Here is a 24520-nt window from a genome sequence, read left to right as displayed (position 1 = left end):
TCTAGCTCTAGATCAAATATGATAGTTGATTGAAGAGAATAGAGTATTTGCAACTAAAGACACTACTCTGACGATTATAAAATGAACCTAGGTTAAATCAAATTAATTTGGAATTTCATGTACGTAATTATACTAAACATTTCATTTTTAATTTCCTTCAGGAATCTCAATTTTTAGGACTCTTTGCTTCTAAATTTAAATACTTTTCCATAGAATGAAGATTATAATATTTTCTGTTGCACATTACCAAATAACTTGGATCAGTAATTGTTGGTGATGTTATATTAAGGGAAGAAAGCACTATGTTTAAAGTGTAATGAGGGAATTGAGAAGATAATTCATTAAGGAAATCTTATTTATATGATTATTTTGGGAAAAAACAAGTCTAAAAGTATCTTACTGATTTATTTCCTTGTCTCTTGCCCGGAACTTGAAGAGGTGATAATGGTGGCCACAGACTGTCAATCAGACTAAAAAGCCCTAGAGTTCTGTCAAAACAAGTAAACAAAGCACAAATATGATAAAATCTATGTGAATATTACAATAAAAGTGTAACCATTAGAAACACACTATCAAAATAATTTTTGTTGTTTTTGCTGACACTGCATCTGTATTTTAATTATTTTGAACTACAATGGAATCTTGTACTACTACTATAAGAAATTTCACGATACATTGATATGGAAGCCATTCTACATGAGATGGTATGTGTCTATGAGAATCCAATATACTGTAGAATTAAAATACAATGCAGCAATGACTAAAGCCTGTAATTTAATTATGAAAAACAGAAAAGATGTAAATAAGTTATGTTGTAAAGGAAGCGGTGGAAGGTAGAAAGCTAATCTGAAAAAAGTTTTACAGAAAATCCAATATAACAGGTTAATGATACATTTAATATTTTGGGAATGATGTCAAAGTAAAGATTAGTTTTGATATATGGCTTTTATTTTCTACAGTGCACATTGAAACCAAATATGCTAATTTCAGTGCAATTATAACACCTACTGGCAGTCTCTAGCCAGTAGAAACATTTTTATTTAAATTATTGGTTGTGTTTTTAGTTCTTTTCCTATGCAAAATGACATGTACAGCACAAAACAACACAGAATATTTTACATGATAAAATTTAGCAGACTGTCCTCTTTTTCTTCTTTTAGCATAATCTCTCATTAGTCACCTTCTGTTAAACAGCTATGAAGTATTCAGGTTAACTTTGGGAAGAAAGGTAACCATGCATGAATCAGCACAATAACATGAAATGATGTCAGGAAACAAAGATACTGCCTTACATAGAATTAATCCAGTTACTTTAGCAATAACTGTATAGAGTTCTAATCATCCATTCTTAGAAACAGCAGAACAAAAATGAAGTGCCAAGAAATATGTTCCATGGTAATAAAACTTTTCAAATTAAGAGCAAACCACACAGTAATTTTTTTCTAACAACTGAGTACAATGTTATTGAAATTCATTTAGCTATGCTAGTAGGAATATGCAAGAATTATTAGGTTTTCTGGTACCTCTTCACTTTAAGATGCAAAAAAGTACCCGTGACTTTTCTTACCTTCCCCTGGTGACTCTTCGCAAAATTTTCAGTCTAGAAACACGACAGCATTTTCCTTCCCATTTTTTTCTATATTGTTCTATCAGTTTTGAAGAAGAACATAAAACTGGAAGCTGTATTTCACTAAATATTCCATAGATGTCCTGAACCAGTAGACACAACCTACAAAAAAGTTTGTAAATAATATCTCATTAGCAACACGCTATTTCTATACCTCGATCATTTCGAGGGTTTTCTTTTAATTCTAGGAGAGAAATTTTAATTCTACTTTAAGACTTCCTAAATTCTAATGCAATTGGCATGCTTAGCAACTGGTAATCAACTGCTTTATTAAGTATATCAATTTTTAAAAAGACAACCAAGCACACTTAAGATTTTCAGCAATAATTTACATGAATCTCGGCTATGATGACCAATGACAAAAGATTTGGGAAATTGTAAAGTACAACACAATGTCACATACCTAATTGCCTTTCTCTAGATGTCAAATTTAAGAAAGCAGCAAAAACGTAGTAGAGAAATTCTTATTCTGAAAATTCAGTTAAATTGGGCATAATTTATTTTGTAGGCTTATGTTCTACTATCAATTTCTTTTTTAACATTTGCATTAAAGCCATCAAAGAAATAATTTAAGATACCTAACCAAGGTTACCTGCAATATCACCAATATCACCAATAAGCACGTAACATGCAAGTGTTACTTATATTGCATGTAAGTCAGTTGAAGCGTAAGAGCAATACAGATATGTTAATATTATCAGTAAGTAGCTCATCAGACCACATTCAGTCTGTTATAGGTGAGGCTGCATTTCTCAAAAACATAATGATATTAAATTTGGTCGCCACAATAAATGCCTTTCCCGTAGGTCACATTCATCACCAATGGATTCCACCAATGAATGCAAACTAATGTTGAAGGTGAGCACCAACCTAAAACTAAGGAGAAATTTCCTGACAGTTATAACAATTAATCAATGGAACAACTTGTTTCCAGAAGTTGTGGATGCTCCAACACTGGAAATGTTTAAGACAAACATTTGTCTGAAACGATATAGAGTTTCCTGCCTAAGCAGGGGTTTGGACTAGAAGACCTTCAAGATCCCTTCCCTTCTGTTATTCTGTTCTGTTATCAACACAACTTAGAGCAGAGTCTAGACTATTGCAGACTGAGATGACCTGGCCTCTAACATGACCTGCATGTTAAAAATGCATCTTACTTTGAAATATACCTAGAAAAATAATTAGGTGCAAAGTGCAACTATCAAGTTGATTGGCAGAAACTAAATTTCTGAATTTCTTACCAAACTTTTATGGTTTTAAATATTTCAACTATTTTATTTATAATAAAATTCAACAGGCTGTTATTTTTTAACCTTTTAAAGATTTAATATATTGGTATTCAGACATCTAAATGGACCAAATGCAACTCATACACAGGTAAATCCTTCATTTATGACCATCTGCTTAACAACGGTTCAAGGTTACAATGACCTCGGAAACCTGTTTTCACAATTCTGTCATACCACCTGCATATTCACAAGATCACAATTTGGGCTCCCATTTATAACCAGCTGCAATGTTCTGCAGTTGCGTGATCACAATTTAGGACCTTTCCAGACAGGTAAAAAACATCAAATGGGGAAACTGGATTTGCTTACTGACTGCAATGATTTGCTTTATGACCAGCATAAAAATGGTGTAAAACTGGGTCTGTTCTTGTGATGACTTGACTTACAACTTTTACCTGCCAATTTTAACTAATAATTGATTTAAGTGCTCTTTGCCTATCGCTTTTTAAACAGTTCTGGTGTGTATAATTCATTAATAATTATTTGTAATTTCTTCATTTTCTGTGAGCTCTTTTGGACAATTTATAGATCCTGGAGATACTTGAACTCCCATACATAAATCTTATTTACAATAATTCTACTTCCTAAACTGTCATATATCAGATTCTCCATATGAATGACCTCTACATCTATGGGGAATTTGACTGTCAGAATTTCCTCCTATGCAATCTTACAGCTGAAATATTTCTCCCCACGCCCCAAAAAGGAAGAGAAATTGAATAAATAAATAAAAAACTGTTGTGCAGAATCAATTCATTAGTTCTAAGCAACTATTCTTTTTCTCAATTCCCCAAGGATAGGCTCCAGCATGAATCTGAAAACTCAGAAGACTAAACCTCTGATCCTGGTAACCAACTCAGATTGGATGTTGAAACATTATCCTCGGACAAGTATATCTGCCTTTATTTGTGCAAAAGCTATCTGCTTATAGCTGAATATAAAAACAGGTGGAAAATTGTCCAGCGGTAAAACTGATTTTCTCCATAATTATTACCTCAAAATCATATGCAGATCCTCAAACACAAAGATAGACTGCTAGGTGTGTAGTTATGAAGAGCACATAAAACTGAGGGTGTGAGAAAAGACAGGTAAACAAGATACTCAAGAAACATGATTCACTGGGAGGAGTGAAGAGGCAGAGGCTATCTGAGATAAGAAAAATGGCAGATTAGATTATTTCCCCGCTCCCCCCTGACCTGATTTTCCTTATAACAATAAATCTAATGCCTATTGGAGGAAATTGTACAAGTGAATGTTTGAAGAAAACAATAAATAAAGCTTTTCATATCTGGCATGCTAGACTAGGTTTCTTCTTAACATTTCTTATGTTTGCAATAGGACTGTTTAGTTCTGACATGGAAGGCTATTTGTAACATGTAGATGTTCCTGAAGTATCAGAAGTAGCTAGATGCAAGTGTACCAAGTACAGTGAGAAGTAGTTCAGAGCAAATAATAAAAATCCCATTTCAAAGCTTGGGAATATTCTGTTAATTCCCTAAAAGAGCTAGAGGCAGGGGAGTGAGAAGGTGAGGCCAATTATTTTTCACTATTTTTTTAAGATTGTGTTGGTAATACTTATATTTATTCATTTCCCACTATTTATATGGAAATGGTATCATGCCATCATACCCCGCTCCTAATTAGTCATCATTCTTGAGAAAGATAGAAAATTACTTTTATCATCAGTAATTATACACATATGCCCTGAAACTTGGAATTGAAGTTGATGGGGTTTTTTTTATGATTTTCATTGTTCCAAAGGATTAAGGCTAAAATGCATTCCATAAAGTAAACAGTTTTTTTTTTTAAAAAAAATGCTTTTCTGAAGGCATCAGAAAAGAAAGGGGAAAGACCCAAAGGGGAAAAAAAGTAAAATTTGATATTTGTAGTAACTTTCAGATAGGTATTATAAAAGCAAAAATACAGAGCAACTAAATACATTTAATAAACGGAAAGGAATAACTGTTCAGTCTTTTGTTAACTTTCTGAGTTAATGAAAGTATAGAAAAGGGGTAAAAAGAAAGGTTGAAGTTGGTGGAAAAATAAGAGTACAGTCCATATACCTGCACTCAATAAAGACATTTACTCTTCCAAAATGGAGTGATCTTGGAATTATGCCTGGCAATTATGCTTGCCCCCGGAAGGAGAACTTCTTTCTAGATGCATCCTAGCAAGGGACAAAGCATGAGGAGGCACATGCACTCTTAACAAGACCTCTGTGTTCCATTCCTTTAATCAAAACAAGCACAAGGTTGCCCACAGAGTTCCAATCTAACAACTTGTCTGGTCAAGTCTTGAGGTGGAGCTCAAGTAGCTTCTACTGGTGTGGCTTAGAATCAAACAGCAACCCTCAAGGCTCCACCCAATGTAGATTTAATTTATCTGAACTTTTTGAATACAAACAAAAGCCCTCCACCAACTGCACACATTATCTTTAGAGCAATCAGAACCAGGGAATCAGATATGCAGGCAATGAAAAATAAAAATAAAGAAGTCCTTTCTTTTCTAGCCTGTAATACTAGAATTCTAAAAGTAATTCTTCTGCAAAGAAACTTCATATTAGTTCTAATATCTTTCTTATCAGTTCTAGAATATTCTCACACCTCCATGTTTTGGCTGTTGTGTGTTCGTTCATAATTTATTTTGATAAGAATAAGCACATGTAACCCAAAGCCACATTAACTAAAACCTGAATAATATTAGTCAGAATCAAAACCAACTTGAAAATATATTTGTTATACAGAAGTTTTCTCATCTAAAGGAAAGCAACGTTCTTTATAACAGACAAGAAACTTAATTATTTGTATTTCTGGAAATAAAGGTAAAATTCCATTTTTAAGGAACTACATCAAATTTGAAGAAATAAGCACTAAAATCCAAACTAGAATTTACCAAACAGCTGGTATTTCTGAAAACAAGTTTTGGGATTTTTTTGTTTTGATTTGCTGAAATTGGCATCCTTTTTATTATGCATTCCTCATACACATAACTGAATTAAAGTCCCTCTGAATTCCATGAGGCTTACATCAAACTATACACAAAACTGAATTTTTAATATTGTGCAAAATCTATCAAGAAACCACAACTTCTGAAACCTTATGTTCCTTTTCAATGTCTCTCCATTTGTACAGCTTTGTTAATTCAGCTTCACATAACACTGTGTCATAACTCGTGTCTAGGAACACAGTTAATGCAGTGGATTTGAAGGGCTTTTCCATGATAGAAAGAGAAATATGGTTAATGCATGTTTAACTAATTATCAATTAAGTGAATTTTCTTTAAAATATTGTTTTTTGATTCAGATTATCTTATACAAATTAATCTAAATTACATAAAGCATATGCACACTTAATGAAGCAGAGTTTAACATGGGGATGATCCTTCTTTTTCCAGGTCTTTCTACATGGAATATTGTATTATCCACTCCCACTTCCATTCTTTATTTTTTGCAAGATGTCACATCCTAGTAATCATATTCATCTTTTGAATTTCTTATAAAACAATTCTTATATATCATCACAATGTACTTGTGTCTAAAGAATCACAGTTGCAACTTTTCCTAATTTTTAAGCTGTGGAATGGAAAAGCTGAAACAAAAGCTATAAAACATGAGATTGGCTGCTGACTGTTGTTCAGTAGTTCGGCTATTTCCAACTCTTTGTGACACAGTGGGCATCATTACACTAGGATCATCTGTCAGTAGTTGTTTCTTCGAATTTCCATAAGTTACTGATTGTCATCAATAAAAGTATCTCAATAGCTTGTCTTTTTCAACTGATTGCAAATTTTCTAAGCATCAGGATTTTTCCAATAACCCTTATTTTCACATTATGTATCCAAAACAGTTACACTTTACTTTCATTATTGTTGCTTCCAGTGAGCAGTCTGGTTTTATTTTCATCTAGAATTTAAATATTTCTTACTGCAATCCAAAGTATTCTCAACAATTTTCTTCAGCATCACAATTCAGAGACATGATTTTTTTTTTGCTTTTCTGATAGTCTACCATTCACAGCCTTATGTAACTGGAGAAACCATAGTTTGGGTAACACATAGTTTTATTGTAATTGTAGGTTGCTAGCTATAATTGAGTATAATTCACATGTTATTCTATTAGCCTGTTAGTTATTTTTGCAGGCAATAAAAATAAGTTGTATTCCTGCTTTCCTATAATTCAACAGATATTCCTATCAACATAGCAGGTTTATGTATTTATTGTTCTGACAGGGCTTGGTGAATGTTGAGAGGAAAAATAGTTCAGTTAATTCACAGCCACAATTACTTGGTCAAGAAGCAATAGCATATTACTTAAATTAACACCGTCCTATTACGAAGTATTCAGATACTTCTCTATAGTCTTCATTAATATTTTTATCCAAAGTAGGCTTAATCAAAATCAAGCCACTGAAATTAATTGATGTTAACTAATGTCCTCAGGGCTGCAGCCTTCTACATACTCTATAGCATCCCCATAGATACATGATCAGAATTTGGGTGCTTAGAACCAGTATACTGCTCCCAATTTTGGTCATAAGTTGAGGAAAACCTATAGTTAGATCTATAATTTGTTTTGTGGACTCTAGTCCTTACTTTATTCTATGTTTAACCCGACAGATTATTAGTCCACTCCTCTTGATTCACAATGGTAGACACCCAAATTCACACTGCAAATTAAGCACATGTGGCACACAACAGGTGAAACTCAAAAAATTAGAATATCGTGCAAAAGTTCATTTATTTCAGTAATGCAACTTAAAAGGTGAAAGTAATATATGAGATAGACTCATCACATGCAAAGCAAGATAGTTCAAGCTGTGATTTGTCATAATTGTGATGATTATGACTTACAGCTCATGAAAACACCAAATCCACAATCTCAGAAAATTAGAATAATGTGAAAAGGTTCAATATTCTAGGCTCAAAGTGTCCCACTCTAATACTAATTAAGCCATAACACCTGCAAAGGGTTCCTGAGCCTTTAAATGGTCTCTCAGTCTAGTTCAGTAGGAAGCACAATCATGGGAAAGAGTGCTGACCTGACAGTTGTGCAAAAACCATCATTGACACCCTCCATAAGGAGGGAAAGCCTCAAAAGGTAATTGCAAAAGGAGTTGGATGTTCCCAAAGTGTTGTTTCAAAGCACATTAATAAAAAGTTATGTGGAAGGGAAAAGTGTGGAAGGAAAAGGTGCACAAGCAACAGGGATGACCGCAGCCTGGAGAGGATTGTCAGGAAAAGGCCATTCAAAAGTGTTGGGGACTTTCACAAGGAGTGGACGGAGGCTGGAGTCAGTGCATCAAGAGCCACCACACACAGACGGATCCTGGACATGGGCTTCAAATGTTGTATTCCTCTTGTCAAGCTGCTCCTAAACAACAAACAACGTCAGAAGCATCTTACCTGGGCTAAAGAAAAACAGAACTGGTCTGTTGCTCAGTGGTCCAAAGTCCTCTTTTCTGATGAGAGCAACTTTTGCATCTCATTTGGAAACCAAGGACCCAGAGTCTGGAGGAAGAATGGAGAGGCACACACTACAAGTTTCCACAGTCTGTGTTGATTTGGGGAGCCATGTCATCTGCTGGTGTTGGTCCACTGTGCTTCATTAAGTCCAGGGTCAACGCAGCCGTCTCCCAGAAGATTTTGGAGCACTTCATGCTTCCTTCCACAGACGAGCTTTATGGGGATGCTGCCTTCATTTTCCAGCAGGACTTGGCACCTGCCTACACTGCCAAAAGCACCAAAACTTGGTTCAATGACCGTGGGATTACTGTGCTTGATTGGCCAGCAAACTTGCCCAATCTGAACCCCATAGAGAATCTATGGGGCATTTCCAAGAGAAGGATGAGAGGCAAGAGACCGAACAATGCAGAAGAGCTGAAGGCTGCTATTGAAGCACCCTGGTCTTCCATAACACCTCAGCTATGCCACAGGCTGATAGCTTCCATATCATGTCGAGGCAGTAATTGCTGCAAAAGGGGCCCAAACTAAGTACTGAGTACATATGCATGCTTATACTTTTCAGAGGTCTGATATTGTTTTATTGATTGCATGTAATATTCTAATTTTCTGAGATTGTGGATTTGGGGTTTTCATGAGCTGTAAGTCAATCATCACAATTATGATAAATCACAGCTTGAACTATCTTGCTTTGCATGTAATGAGTCTATCTCATATATTAGTTTCACCTTTTAAGTTGCATTACTGAAATAAATGAACTTTTGCACGATATTCTAATTTTTTGAGTTTCACCTGTATAAAGGGAAGATGGTTTATCTTGACAATTTTAAACCCTTCAAAATTAATTAAGAGAAAATAGCACATCTACCTTAAATGCCACCCATTTTCCATCGAGAGTGATAAAATGTCAGAAATCTTGAATTTCTTCACTCTAGATGTCATCCATTGATTGTGAACTGTCCTTAGAATTAGCAAGATGAGGAACATGCCCCATAAGCAGAACTGATAAGATATATGCATAAGGTCAAGTCCAGAGAGGAACTGAGGGGAAACAGAAAGCATAAAGAAGCAAAAACAGACAAAAGGCAGCAAAGAGAAAACAGACATAGTCAAAAGATAAATTTGTAAGCCCAAAACATATGTTATTTAGGATTCAGCTCTAATTCACTTTGTGTGCAAAGTGTAGCATAGCCAAAACATCAATTCAAATTTCCATCTTGTAATCTGATATGTTTGCTCTGAGATTTTGGACAAAAATTTAAGAAAACATACATCACATACACACCTTGAAGTACTAATTCATGAAACAATGGAATTGGAGGACTCTGAAACTTGCTTCTACTCTGAGTCACTCAAATGACCCTAAAGATCTATGAGGCAAGTTCCATAGACTGATATTACAAGGCAATTTAAGGACTTCCAAAATTAGCATTGTATTCACCTGTCCAAATAGAACTGTTAACCATGCTTAAATATCAGAGGAAAGTCAGAAACAACATTCTTAACCCAAAAGTATAATTTGGGGTAAATTAAGAAAATCCACATAAATTGTGGGTTAGTAATCAGAAGTAAAGCTAATGAAACTGACTTAAGACTTAAGAGAACCATATACAGATTTAATTAAGTGGCATTATATTTTTACTTATAAAACAGAAATTAATGCATTTAACAAACAAGTGTGGACAAGTCTTAATAGCATTCTTTTTCATTTTTTTAATACTTCTATGCTTGGGAAATGAAAGTCACATGAACAATTGATATGGTATGAAAGGCACTTCATAGTACCATATTTTTCAGAGTATAAGATGATCCAGACTATAAGACGAACCTAACTTTTGGGGAGGAAAACAAGAAAAAAAATCTGCCTCTTTTTTTTTATTAATATAAATAGAAAAAGCAACATGTTCAAAATCCATATAGACAGTGTGTTGTCTGGATTTTGCTCTTTCTATTTATATTCATTTTCTTTTAAATCTGCCTCTGCTTCCCAGCATTCATCCATTTGCCATCACCCATTTGCCATCACCCATTTGCCGTGGCCTGTTCGCCACCGTCATGGCCCATTTTCTGCCGATGGTTTTTTTCTACCGTTTTAACACCATCTTGCTGAAACTGAACCAAAATATGCTCTACTGTTTCAGGAAAATGAGCTAAGATGAAAAACAAAGTGGGGGTGGGGAACAAGAAAAAAAAAGAAAGGATCTGCTAGGGATTCTCATTTGGCCAAATTAAAAAAAACAACAACCACTTTTATTCAAATTTTTAAGAATCAGTTCTTCTTCCTTCCATACATATAAACTTCAACTGTTTTTGCCTTCCAGTACTTTTTCTGGCTCTGCTTCATAAAGGCCTGCCAAAGTGTGAGTTGTGTGTTTCTGCGAGTAGGCTGTTTACAAAAGTTATGCTAGACTTCAGAGCAGCTCCGAGAATTCCAGGAAACAGGCCTCTGTTATTTTATTCTAGGTCAGTGTCGACTCATGACAGGCAGCAAAGCTGACACAGGACAGCTCACTCAGCCTTTCAGTCCATAGCGAGGCCTCAATGGGAAGGAAAGAGGAGAAGGGGAAGGAGGGAAGGAGAGGGGGAGGGAGAGAGGGAATGCATACGAATGAGCCATGAGTGGGCGGAGTGCTTTCCCAGCACTCTACCAACCACAGCACAAGGAATTATGATAAACACCACTCTGGAAACAAGATACAACAGTACATTGTGTTCTTCTTCAGAAAAACATCCAGACTTCGGCTCACTTCAAGTAAACAGTTAATCTTGTTTACTTTTTTATTTGTTGGGTGGTTAACTGAACAATCTAGTGTGCATGAGCTTTTTTTTCTCGCAGAGTTTTTTTAAAAAGAATATCTCAGCAGCATCCTTCCACAAATCAGTCCAATGTGTAAATCTTCTATAATTTGAAAACACTCTGGAAATTTGTTTTGTTTTATGCAATGTCAAAACAAAATGTTTTTCAGGCAAATAAGTGTTGAAATGAGTTCATGATTTTGCTCCATGAAAATCAGCCATAGAATATAAATCTGTAAGTGGCAGTAGAGATAAACTGTCAGACATCAGAGATAGCCCAATACTTTATGTAAAACATCTGTATGAAAAATGGGGCCTTTTAGCAAGGACTGGACATAGCTTAGGCTACTTTCAAATGCAATTATATAAAGAGAGAAATTAAAATAGATTGATTATAATGTTTTGGGTATTTACCCATTTACTGTATAAATATAAGAAAGGAACTTATTGGCTCCACATTTTGTTGAATTATGATTTTCAGAACTTTCACCTAGCATGCAGAAATGAGTATGGTGAGGTTGTAATGCAGTTTCTAGAATGTTGGAAATTCCTCACCTGCCATATACCTATGGATGATCTGTCAGAGAACCTCCAGATATCAGATGGAAGTCATATCATTCTCATCATTTGCCAAGATACTGTAATCCAAAATATCTGAGGCCAGTCAAATAAAAAGCTGGCTATTTATGGCTACTAAAGAAGAAGGTTTTTTTTCCTACAATACACCTATTTTCAACTTCTTTATTATTGTCAATGTTTTCTTTTATTCTCATTCTAGCTTTTGAAAAACCAGGAATATTGAACTGAAAATTAATCATATAATTTTAAATAAAATCCAAACCAGTTGTTTTAGGAGTTAATCTTTGCAAAAATGCATTCTAACTCACATAAATTATTAACATATTAATTACATTAAATTTTTTGGTATTAAATACAAATCCTTTATTTTGTCAAACATTTGTACTGGTGATGTGTCCATAGGTGTGTCATATCAGTGAGCTAATGAAGTTACAAATTATAATTGTAGGAAAGAATTTCTGTGATAAAAATGAATGCTTTGCCGAAAATGATCTTTTAGTTTCCAGATGATACTGGTTTTGACAAATGATAAAAAGAGCAAAAGGATGTCTCTACATTTGTATACCAAGGGAGAAAATCAGTTAAATATAAAGTGTTACAAGATGCAAAGAGGAAGATTGGGTTCGTCTGATTTCAGATTTTATACTTTAAAACAGAAGGAGACAGAACTGAAGTACTTTACTTTAGGAAGCGATCTGCAGGAGGGTTTTAAAACTTTCAAGCTCTCATCCTATGGGCTGAAATCTGCAAAGAGATACACTACTTTCATGGGAGCTGCATATGAATGATATGGACATACATAGTATTTGCCTTACTTGTCTTCCTCTCAGGTGCAAAAAGGAATAAGAAGTCACTTTCTGTTTTGTTTTTTTGTTTTTGTTTTACTTTGCAAAATATATTGTTCTAAAACTGGGAATCAGGAATCAATATTAATAAATTCTGCATTAACCTGCAGGATTAAGTTGCATGACACTTCTCAGAAGTTAAACTCATTGTTAAAGGCTTAAGCACTGTTTGCAAAACAGTAAATGACTTTTCATGTGTGTGTGTATGTGTGTGTGTGTGTGTGTAAAAAATTTCTGAATGAGGAAGAGATTAAACTTTACTTTTCTGCTAAATTTTAAAATGGCAATGAATCATAGAGATGATGTCCTAGACGTAGAACAAAGTAAAAGTTGAGTATGATCTAAGTGAATGATCTTCAAGCATTGCATGTTAGTTACATTTTTTTCTATATAGTTTTCTCTTGCTAAGAGAGCAGTAACTGCCTTTTATATTAGAAATTTAACTTGGTATATACATCAATAAAAGCCAAAAGCCATTAAGGTGTTTGTTCCAAGTGGATATACCAATCCCCAAAATATATACAAGGAAATTTGATGGCTTTCACTCTGATATCTGCCAGAACAAGGATATTTTTTAATATTGGGGAACCCAGAGTGGAGACCTATCTAACGAAAAGGTTGCCAGATAAGTGAACATTGAAAAACAAAACAGTTTGGAGTTCCGGTTTGTAGCGCTTCGGCGGCAGGCAGGAATCTGTGATCGTGCGAGGTTTTTGCCTGGGCTCGCCACTGGAGTGCCCCGAGCCAGCCGGCTTCGGGGCTAAGCCACCCCGTAGAGGTGGTGAAGACAGGGGAGATCCCAGCAGGGTTGAGGGGAGCCGCACCTCTCCTCCTCAGCTGGCTAAACTCCCTTTTCCAAAGGCAGTAAGAGCGGCGGTCAGAAATGACCGCCTCAAAGAAGCACTCATCCGGAAAAGAAAGTGCAGGAAGAAGTTAAGAAGTGAAAGTTTTGGCTGACCGGGGTAAGAAGCAACAATTAAGGTATCCTGGAATTTAAACTTTAAAAAAGATACATCGCTCCCAAAGAAGATTCAGAAGCAGCGAATCAAAGTGAAAAGGGAAAGTTTTTTTTTTTCTCTCTCTCTCTCCTTCTTTACATTGACAGAAGATGAATGAGAAATTGGAAAAACCCGCTTTGGCAGCAACAGGTAGTTAAACTGGAAATTTAAATGCCAAGGGGACAATTTAAATGCCAAGGGGACAATAAAGATTTCTGAACACCTAAAAAACTTTTTTTTTGTTGCAAGTGGGAAGGAAGAGGAAAAGAATAAGAGCAAGATTTGGCTGGAGGAGGCTGCTTGGAATTTGAAAGAATCAAAAGTTAAATCGGGAATTCCCTTAAATGAGAGAATTGAATTAGGAAGGAATAGGAACATTTTAATTACACAATGTTTTAAAATATAAAGTGAAATGGCGGGGAAGTTACTACACAAAATTTATAAGTGTTCCCATAGAAGCATGATACCTATTTGAAAAGTAATGTGTAAAATATTTAAGATTTAAATGAATATTAATTTTAACGATAGAATTTAATTGGTATGGATTGTTGTTTTAATTATATTATATATTTATAATTTTTTTTCTTAAAATATAGTGTGTAGCTTTAGAATGTACCAAGCAGAATCCGAATAAAAGTTATGTATTATATTAAGTGTTATAAATTTAGGGGAAGGATATAAAGGCGTCATATTCCAATCAGCGATTACAGGAGAAATTTTGTGTTAATGAGAAAAGATAATAGACAGCTGAAACAGGACAGACAAAGGATATAAGTATAATGATTTAAATTGAGATGAAATAAATAAAATAGAATTAAGAGAGTTAAAAGAGGGGAGAAGCTATATAGAAAATGTAGAATGGTAATAAGATATGGAATGGTATATAAAAATGAGCATGAATTTGAATTTATGTCTGTACGAAGAGATGTAACCCGGGATCAAGCTGCTTTCAAAAAAGATGTTTTATGTTTTCATGTTTTGTGTTTTGTTTGTTTATGTTTGCTTTTTAAAAATCAATAAAATTTTTGGGAAAAAAAGAAAAGAAAAACAAAACAGTTTGTTTCATCAGTATGTGCGAGTATGTGTAAAATCTGCATGACTAGCATATTATAATACTTTTAATTTATTTTATATCTCAAGAGACTTTTGTGCGAAGAGACTTATTATATTATTTTATTAATTTATTATTATTTTATTATTTTTATTGTTTTTATATATAAGGTTTTTATATTCCTGTAAGCCACTTTGAGTCGCCATGTGCGAATAGGCACCAATATAAATTGCCTAAAATAAAATTTAAATTTTTTAAAAAAGCTATCAGGGTTGCAGTACTTGGTCTAATGAATTATGTGCAACCCTTGTATTTGACTTTATGTTGAGAACCCTCATTTACATTAATTTGAAGTAGAACCTGTGCAAAATTAGAAATCCCAATAACCAGTGTTGATGATTAAAATATGATTCTATATGTATTGAGAAGCCCTGTTCAGACAGTCCTGACTGCTCAATCTATCTGCAATGGAACAGGTTGAATGAAAAGATTTTGACAGACTTGAACAATGGCCCCTATCCAATAAAATGAAATTTAATGTAGATAAAAGCAAGGTTTTCCACCTGGGCAGGAAAAACCAAAAGTACGATTTGGTGAAACCTGGCTCCAAAACAGTAACTGGGAGAGGGATCTTGGAGTCCTAGTAAACAATCACTTAAACCTAAGTCAGCAGTGTGCTCCAGCAGCCAAAAACTCTAACACAATCCTTGATTGTATACATAGAGGAACAGAATCAAAATCAAGTGAAGTATCAGTACCACATCAGCAAGACCACAGCTGGAATCCTGGTATCTACTTTTGATCATCACATTACAAAAAAGATGTTCCAACTTTGGAAAAAAGAAGAGTAGTTGCAAAGAAGAGCAATTAAGATGATTAAAGGCCTAGAGACTAAAACATTAAGAACGGTTACAGGATTTGGGTTTGGCTAGTCTAGAGAAAAGAACTGGTGGGGTGGGGGGAAGAGCATGATAGCAGTATTCCAGTATTTGAGTGGTTGTCACAAAGAGGAGGGGATCAATTTATTTTCCAAAGCATCCGAGGACAGGACAAGAAACAATGGATGGAAATTAATGAAGGAGAGAAGCAACCTGAAACTAAGAAGAAACTTCCTAATAGTGAAGACAATTACCCAATGGAACAGCTTGCCTTCAGACATTGTTGATGCTTCACCACTGGAGGTTTCAGTCACTTGTATGAAATGGTATAGATTCTCCAGCTTGAGCAGAGGGTTGGACTAGAAAACCTCGAAGGCCCCTTCCAGCTCTATTCTGATTCTGATACCAGGACAGGTCTGTATTTCTTTCACATGTGTTGGTATATCTTGTTCAGAGATACTCAGGGTTCTGAATAAAATCCTTTAAAGATGGACTAAATTATAGATATAACTGGATAAAATCCAAGAAGATAATATAGTCTATTACCTTACATGTAGATTGATTTAAAAACATCACTGTACTTATTTTAAAATTTAAATGTTAAAGTACAGTAACATTTATCTTTGTAAAATTCTATGGAGCAGCTAATTGTTTCTATTTCTTATGCATTTAATTTTTCGTTAAAAAGCAGGAGCAACAGATGTCAGCTAATCTGCAGTAAGCAAACTGAAGAATGATAATCAAGTTAATCAACAACAATCTCACACTTCCATATGGCTTTTCATCACAAAAGACCTCAAAGGGACAAACTATCTTCAAGATGGATATCTATTCTACTTTTCTGCTCCAGCCACATAATCAGTATTTCCCTGAAAGGGATAAGATTCTCTTTATCAGCATTGAAAAACAGGCCTATTTACTACTAGCCAAAGGCTTAACACAAAGCAAAGAATGACTATCTAATCTAAGCTACAGAGAGAAACTGAAGGTAATCACACAATTAGACCTGGACAAGGGCATTCTGTTAACATCATCAGTTTACTCATATCCAAACTGCATGAGTAATTCTGAACAAGTAGTTCAGACTTGGATTATCCCTTACTTGGACGAGAGTACTCCTTCTGGTATATACAGAGCAGCAATGGTACTACAGCATGCTGGGACACTAGCTAAGCAGTAATTCTTAACATTTTAAAGAGGAGTTTTGTTCCTCCCAATGCACCTTCTCTGGTTTACCTCTTTGAAATATTTTGCACAAACCTAATATGTTATGGCATGTCGACCAATTTTTCTCCAGCTTTTCAGAATTTATATGATTCAGACATTATATGGACAGAGAACCAGGAACATAAAATCACCTTCTACAATCTACATAAATGCATGTGCAGCAATTTTTAAGCTTCTCACTCCCCTTCTCTCTAGAATCCTTTTAGATTGCTACAAAATATGTGCATCACAAAGTCAATTGCTTTAGAGAAATATGCTGTTCTTTAATATTAAACCTCCTTGTCTTTGCCCTTTTACATCAAAACTTTTATTAACATGAAGAATAAAATCAAACCCAAACAGCTACCTCTTGTATGCTGAATGTCTTTTCTATAGCAATAAATTCTGTTTTCTTGCAACCAATTTTTATGGATATGATCACACGTTCTGAATAAAAACAGCCAATTGTAAAATATATACAAAATATTAAAATGATACCATCTTTATTGTGGTGAACCACACCATTCAAATTTGAGTGAGTCTTCTTTAGATCACATGACATATACAATATCATATACAATAATAAGTAAATAGGTAAATAAATAAAGTAGGGAAAGGAAATAAAAGGTGTTTGGCAGACATCCAAACAAGGAACATGCTCCCATCCTGTTTGTGTTGGAAGCACCATTTAAGGTGCTTCTGGATTGAAAGGATTAGCCAATGACATCACCGTTCCCTGGGGAACACTCATAGGGGCTCCTTTCATGTCCTTGTCAAGAAACTGGAGCAAGTGATGGGAGCTCACCCCGACACACAGCAGTAATCAGGTCTTCAGTGTAGACTTGCTAAATTCCAAACCACCATTGTAACCATGTGGTCCATCGTGCTTCTCATGGAACATGCTGTGACTCCAGTATTAATGCACAAATATTTATTATATAATTTATGAGCCTTTAGGTATTAGATTGGAAAATAATACCTAGGTTCCACCATACCAACTTCAAATATAATCTTATTTGCAGTAACACATTCTCATATAATCCAATCAAATAGTGCAATGTCTCAGTATAATAATAAATATCTATATACACTACTGAAATTCTAATGTCTGTAACCTTTAACTGAGGAAAACTATGTATCATAGGGCAAAATCTTTTGAATCAAGCTACCTCAAATTGGTTAAAGTACAGAATGCATCCAATATCCAGGATGTATGACTCCCAGGAATTGAAATTTGGCACATTTTACAAAATATTTTATGACTTAAAATTATTATAAAACATTTTATGATATAATGCAAATTTCTTGTGTCAACTGGTGTTTTGACTGCACTAAATAGTTCAATATGGGCTACTTTCAAGGCAGATACTTCTGAATATATCCCTTAATTTTAAAGAACTTTTCAAGTTCTTTAAAAGATCTGCCATTGTTAAAACACTGAAGAATCTAGTAAAGAAATATCTCTAAAACAATAACTGAATGGATCACAGTATGCCTACTATTCAGTAATAGCAGCCATAAAATTCTTATAGCATTTTGGAGGTAAAAGCAGAAAGGGGCTTGTAAGAGAATCTCTCTTAATGTCCATGAAACCAAAACACACGTTAAAAGAAAGCTAAATATTAAAAAAAAACACCTGCATTTCAGTTTTTTTTAACTATCTTTAGTTGCCTATAGACAAAACCAATATATAATCCATAGGCAAAATTTTGTCTTAAAATGCCTTTAAGTCTACATTTCTAGGGTTATATTTCTCTGTTATACCGGTTTGAGATGTTTCATTTTTACTTCAAATTGGTAGCACATGGGGATTTTTATAAATTTTCCATGATCAGTTTTGGCGAATTGATTCTGCAAAGCCCTTTACATAGCAATTATAAAAAGTACTTAACATATACAATGATGACAAGACAAAAGACAGTATGTATAACTGGTTAAGCATAAATACTTTTGCTCAGATTTGAACTAACAACAAAGCATAACAACAACAGAAAGAAAAGAATCACAAACAACTTCAAAAGGTTTAAATCCATTTCAAAATCTGGGTTATCATTATAAATTACTTTCTTAATAAAATCTAATCACTTATTAGAAAAAAGGTAATTAACTGTAGAACATAATCTTAGTCAATATAGCCATAGGGGTTTTAACTTTAAATTTTATAAGATTAGACAATTAGTTTAGAATATTTTCTGAAAGAATCATGTTGGACTACCTTTTTTTTAATTTTCATACTTCTAAATCCTAAAAAAATTACAAACTGACATAGAAGCAGCAGATTCATTAGGACTAAACCTCTATGCCCATTATAGAATTTTAGTAGCTGTATCACTTTATTAAAGAACTGGAAAGTAAAATTAATTAGAATGCTTAATACAATATATAAAAATCCCAATGGGAAGATAAACTAAGATGTTGTTTATGTTTAATTGCCATTGAAATCTTTCAAAATACTAATGGGAGATTAATTAAATAAAGACTTAAATTCACCTTGAATATGGTATAAGACTAAGTAGTCCTTGTTTAGCTATCCCAATAGAGACCAACAACTTGGTTGTTAAGTGAAGTGGTCACTAAGTGAAATCTTGACTGTGTTTATCATCTTATTTCTCCTTTCCCTTGCTTTGCAGGTCATCAATATTAGGACTGGTCATAAAGTTACTTTTTTGAATGGTCACTAACAAGGTAGTTAGGACTGCCTGCACTGATTGACTGGCAGCTGCTGTTCAGCATATACTGAACCCGCTTCTCTGCTGTTCATAAAGTACATGCAGTACCAGTGAACTGCAGCTATTTCCAATATTAAAAAGAATAAGTAAGTTTAGATATATGATTTAGTAAATTTCCTAACTGCTCAAATATTGAACTATTATTTTGATAACTTGCCTTCTCTTGTAATTGTGTTTCCTCAAAGCTTAATCTGATTAAAAATACAATATTACATTTTCTATCTGTGCTATAAGAAGTGTCCTCTTGAATGCAGAACCAAACCCTTAAATTTACAGCAGATGTGTACTGTTCTAATATATAAACTGCGACAAGTCAAAGAGTCTTCTTGTAAACTAGTGATATGATGACTAACAACTCTGTTTCCATCAGAAGCCTTTAATCCTACGTAAGATGTCTGCACGCTAATAGATGTCACAGGCAAATGTTAACCAGCTACAGCTGGTTCCCAGCTATAAAAAGATTAATGAAAACACAAATACTAGCTTTTGCTACCCCCACCCTTCACCCTCTCAGCCCTACGTCAAGGCTGTGCAAAGGCATCACTTTCCAAGTGTTCTATGTGAATGAACTCCCTGCTCTGAACTAGCTTGGTCTGGTTCCTTGAAGTTTGTTTACTGAACAGCATGTGCAGAGACGCAAACTGACCATGGGGGAAAACGGGGAAAGAAAAATCACATGATTCTTTGGCTCAGGCCATGGATATTACTGGGAGACTTGAAATATGTGCTTTTCTATAGCAAATAAGACCAGGAAGTAAAAGTGTGCTTTGGTGAAAGGGGAGGGAGGTTAATACAGTATTGGGAGAAAGTAATCTGAAGACAAAAGTGATTCAGTCTGTACTAGTTTCAAATATCACCAAATATGATATTTCACTGAATGTGGAAATTAAAAGCTTAATGTCTTTAATTTTAGAAGTACAGAATATTATTTTTATTTCCTTGCTCTCCTGCAATTAGGAAGTATTTACTTTGTCTGTTATAACCATATCATGACGTTTAGATATATTCAAATTATTTTGTGTTTTTAAAACTTATAAACTGCAACTTTATGTAGACTTGGATTCCAGAACAAAACACTAATTTTGAAGATACAATGACCATGCCCGAAGGTGCTTTTTCAAGAGGCAACTGGTTTTTCTGGTTTTTCTTTGAAGATGTTTTGCTTCTCATCTAAGAAACCTCTTCAGCTCTGAAGCCTCTTGAAAAAGCACCTTTGGGACAACCATGACCTGGAGAACTGAGAATCTCCATAGACATTTACAATGATCATGGCAACATTTTATAGAAAAGACATTTCTCTTTATTGAGATGCAAACATTTCTGGCTAAAGAATGCAGGGAGTCTTTGTCTTACAACAGTTCATTTAGTGACCATTCAAAGTTACAGCAGCACTGAACAAAGTGATATCTGTCATGTAATTAAAATTCAGATGCTCAGCAAATGACCCTAATTTATAACATTGTTTATAAAAATGCCTGAATTGTAGGAAGTTTTAGGAAGTAGTAAAAACTTCAAACAAATATTCAATAAATCAAAGTATTACATGCATTGCATATGAAATGATTCCTCCCATATTATTTCAAGGGTTATAGGAGAACATGATTCCCTTTGTTGGTAATTTCTTTTACCCATTTAGGGAAATATTAGCTCGTAACATATCAAATTCTATCTATTGTCACTAGCTGGAATGGACTATGGGAAAGAGGGATGGAGATCAGGAAGGGTGTACATGTAGAGATTGGTAACTATTTCAGAAAACAATTTATACCTGTACATAAATTTCTTTCAACTCGGAAATCAAGAGTTCGTAATTTAGTTTTAAGGCATGCTGCCAAATATAAGAAATCTGTACTGTGTCTGTGTAGTACAGATACTATGTTGGGAGACAGAGTTTCTCAGAGCAGGAATCCTGAAAATGTCAGTAAGTACCATTTAGCACTGAGTGTGAGAAACATAAAGCAGGGCTTGTGTTAAACCTTGGAAAGAATGGGAAGAAATGGTGCTGGGTTTAAATTCAAGAGGGTATATAAGAAAGCTCAACAGCTTAATAAATGGAAGGAATTAAAGTGGCTTCAGATTTTTTACTAGCTTTGCCATGTTGAGTTTTCCAGGAAGCTTCTGCCAAGTTTTTGCCATTCATTACACACCCTTTACTTTGACAAGGTTGAAGTCTGAGCACATTCTTTCTGATCTTATACCATTGTTCTTTAGTTACAGTGTTCTAGAGCATCAAATAGTGCCTAGATTTATTTAAGTTTATGAAGCAGAACCTATTTCTATGTTTTGGGAGTTGATCACACTTTTTCAGAACTTGGTAAGATATGCTTTTCCTCCATGTTGCTTCAGGAATATTCCATATGACATGTTGTATTACTGAGGTAATATGGAAATGTTCACATGGAAATGTTTGTCAGTTCTTTGTATAAAGTGATACATTTACTGGGAAACATTCAGGTTATTTGTACAATTCATGTGGTTCTTCTATACTGGAGTTTCTAGAACTGGGTAAAAGCAATTATAAGTAGCTTTCACTTTTAGAACATGGTAATTAGATGAAGCAAAAAATTAACATAATTTTTACAACTTATTTTGTAAATTTAAGTGCTCATTATAAAAAGAAACATTACAGATGATCCAAAATTGTAGGATTCCTACTCCTATTTCTGATCATTTTATTCTTCAAAATGAAGGATACAAAATTGTCATTTATTGTTTATGAAGGCAAATAGGAACACAGTATTTTCACTGCATCTAGAATGCTTGCTGTATACTATATATAGTATGTACAGGTGTTTGTCAATTTCATAATCAAGTAATTCTTGAACAAAGTTGAAATTCTATGGACAAAAGTTACTAATGATATAAACTATTTGTTGCTAGCATGCCAGCTGACACAGATTTTTCTTTGCAGACTAAAAACTCCAGTTGATAAAAAGAAAATTAAGAATAACTCATATCTGTATTCAATATGGAATCTATTATCGAGACAGTTTCATTTTCTTTTTTAAAAAAACATTGAATTCAAAAAAAGAAAAGAAACTGGAATAGAGGACAATACAGCTTCTCAGTCTGGGATAGATGTAACAAAAGCCATTCATCTTATTACCGATCCTTATTTTCATCTGCCTAAAACATTACAAAATATTAACAATTTAATTAAACATAATTATATATGGAAAAGTAAGTTTAGCTAGCAGTTCAAAAATTGTCACACAAAAATATCCAGGCCCTAAGATAAATAATTCAACATAACAAAACATTGGAAATACTTCTGGAGAGTTAAATACTTTAAATCATTTTCACACAAGCATATTTAAATTAAGGAAAAGCTTCAATTGAAGTACAATTGATGTTTTTAGCCCATGGGTCTGCTCTGACATAGTATTATATGTACAGTTTGTTGAAGATAGTATAAAGAAATCAATGCTGAAGGGTCGTGATATTAAACTTTTTGGCACAGTGTGTATGAATTCATCCATTGCTTATTTTATTACACTTGCAGTCTAGTTTCGGACATACTCTTGTATTTGTTCTTCACTTTTTTACAAAGCAAGTGTCTTCTCAAACCTGCTGGCAAAATGGGGAAGAGGTAATGCTGATAGATTTCTCCCTGCACTCTCATCTTTTCTATTCTTGACTTCCTGCAAAAATCTGTTCAGAAAACTTGGGGATCTTCAGAGAATGTGGTAGGTGGCAGTGGGGCATATGAATATCTTTTTAAAGGTAGGCATTCCTTAAGATAAAAAGATCTTAGTGATAAAAACTGCTACCACAATGTCTATCAAGTCTGATAATCTGTACATCTGAAACAGCAGAAGCTGAGTCATACCATACTTCCACAAGAGGTTGACACAATATAAGCTACAAGGTAACCTAAAGTTTTATATGCACACACCAGACACAGACAACACAAACACACATACACACATCCTACTTTTCCTTCATGAGTTCAGGATGATGATGCATCTAGTATTCCCTCTTATTTTTCCTCCACAGAAAGATAGTGGTTTGGTCTAGTAGTTAAGCACAAGGCTAGAAACTAGGAGACTGTGAATTCTTGTTCCTACCTTAGGCATAAAAGCCAGCTGGGTGACTTTGGGCCAGTCATTGACTGTCATCCCAACTCATCTCACAGGGTTGTTGTTGTGGGAAAAATAGTAAGAAGTATTGGATATGTTTGATGTCTTGAGTTATTTATAAAAATAATAAAGATGGGATAAAATTATCTTTAAAACATTAGAGTCACACATGATTAAGAAAAATAATCAAATAGTTCTATAGTATTATTAGTTGACTAGTCAAAATCTACCCTTATATCCATTTATATATGAACTCTCTAGGTAGCTCAGCCTTTACATATTAGAGATGTTTGAAGTAGAAGAGCCTAGAAATATCAGCAATACATAAATACACATAAATACCACATAAGTATCAGAGCTTGCTATTCCAGGCCAGAAGTTGGTTAACATAATCACTCTAAAGATGGCAAGGTCTAGAATCAGCCTTCAGCCTACATATAGCAAGGTCTAGAATCAGCCTTCAAAAAGAATCATATTTCAAACAAGTTTCCACAATCACATTATCAATGTGTAAAACAAGGACTATAAAGCCTAAACATTGCAGAATTTAAAATTTTTCTAAGTTTGATAGAAAATTGTTTAATTTTAATAACTATATTTTAATTTATAATCTCTAGCCCTCCAGATGTCACTGAATTGTAGAAGTCAAGGGTAAAGGATGTTGGATACTATAAGCCTGCATCACAGAAAGCTACAGGCTGCAAATAGACCATCTTTCAAAGGAAAGCTTCAATTTCCTAGGTTTTTATGAATATTCTCAGTCATCCAGATCATAGGTGTCCCAAAAATTCTTTTTCAAGAGGCAAAACGTCTTAAAAAAAACCACAAGAAAGTCCAGGTGCCTCTTGAAAAAGCACCTTTGGGATTCCTAGAAAGTTACATTCATTCCCTGCCTTCACTGCCTTGGTGAAACTTCAAAGTCTTTTGCTACTGAAGACAAAAGAAGAACAAGTATAGGATTTATGCCACAGACACCAGCACTTTGA

At 34.3% G+C, this 24520-nt stretch overlaps 1 protein-coding gene across 3 annotated transcripts in view; it reads right to left on the bottom strand.

Annotated features, from left to right (window-relative positions):
• SPIDR (scaffold protein involved in DNA repair) overlaps nt 1–24520 on the bottom strand; it is a 177696-nt gene that overhangs the window by 29594 nt on the left and 123582 nt on the right. For all 3 annotated transcript variants that reach the window (XR_015743192.1, XM_087931216.1, XM_087931215.1), the window contains exons 11-12: nt 1568–1729; nt 401–488 (exon numbers count right to left, since the gene is read on the bottom strand). Coding sequence is in view for 2 of the 3 variants with exons in the window: in XM_087931216.1 (XP_087787342.1) it covers nt 401–488; nt 1568–1729 (250 nt within the window). In the remaining variant the exon portion in view is untranslated. The remainder of the gene's footprint in view (nt 1–400; nt 489–1567; nt 1730–24520) is intronic.

This window comes from Pseudonaja textilis, chromosome 3 (genome assembly GCF_049901715.1).
Source record: "Pseudonaja textilis isolate UNSWEBS1 chromosome 3, rPseTex1.2, whole genome shotgun sequence".
In the NCBI taxonomy this organism is placed as follows: domain Eukaryota; kingdom Metazoa; phylum Chordata; class Lepidosauria; order Squamata; family Elapidae; genus Pseudonaja; species Pseudonaja textilis.
The sequence above is the reverse complement of the archived record's forward strand: the minus strand, read 5'-3'. Positions and strand labels throughout refer to the sequence as shown.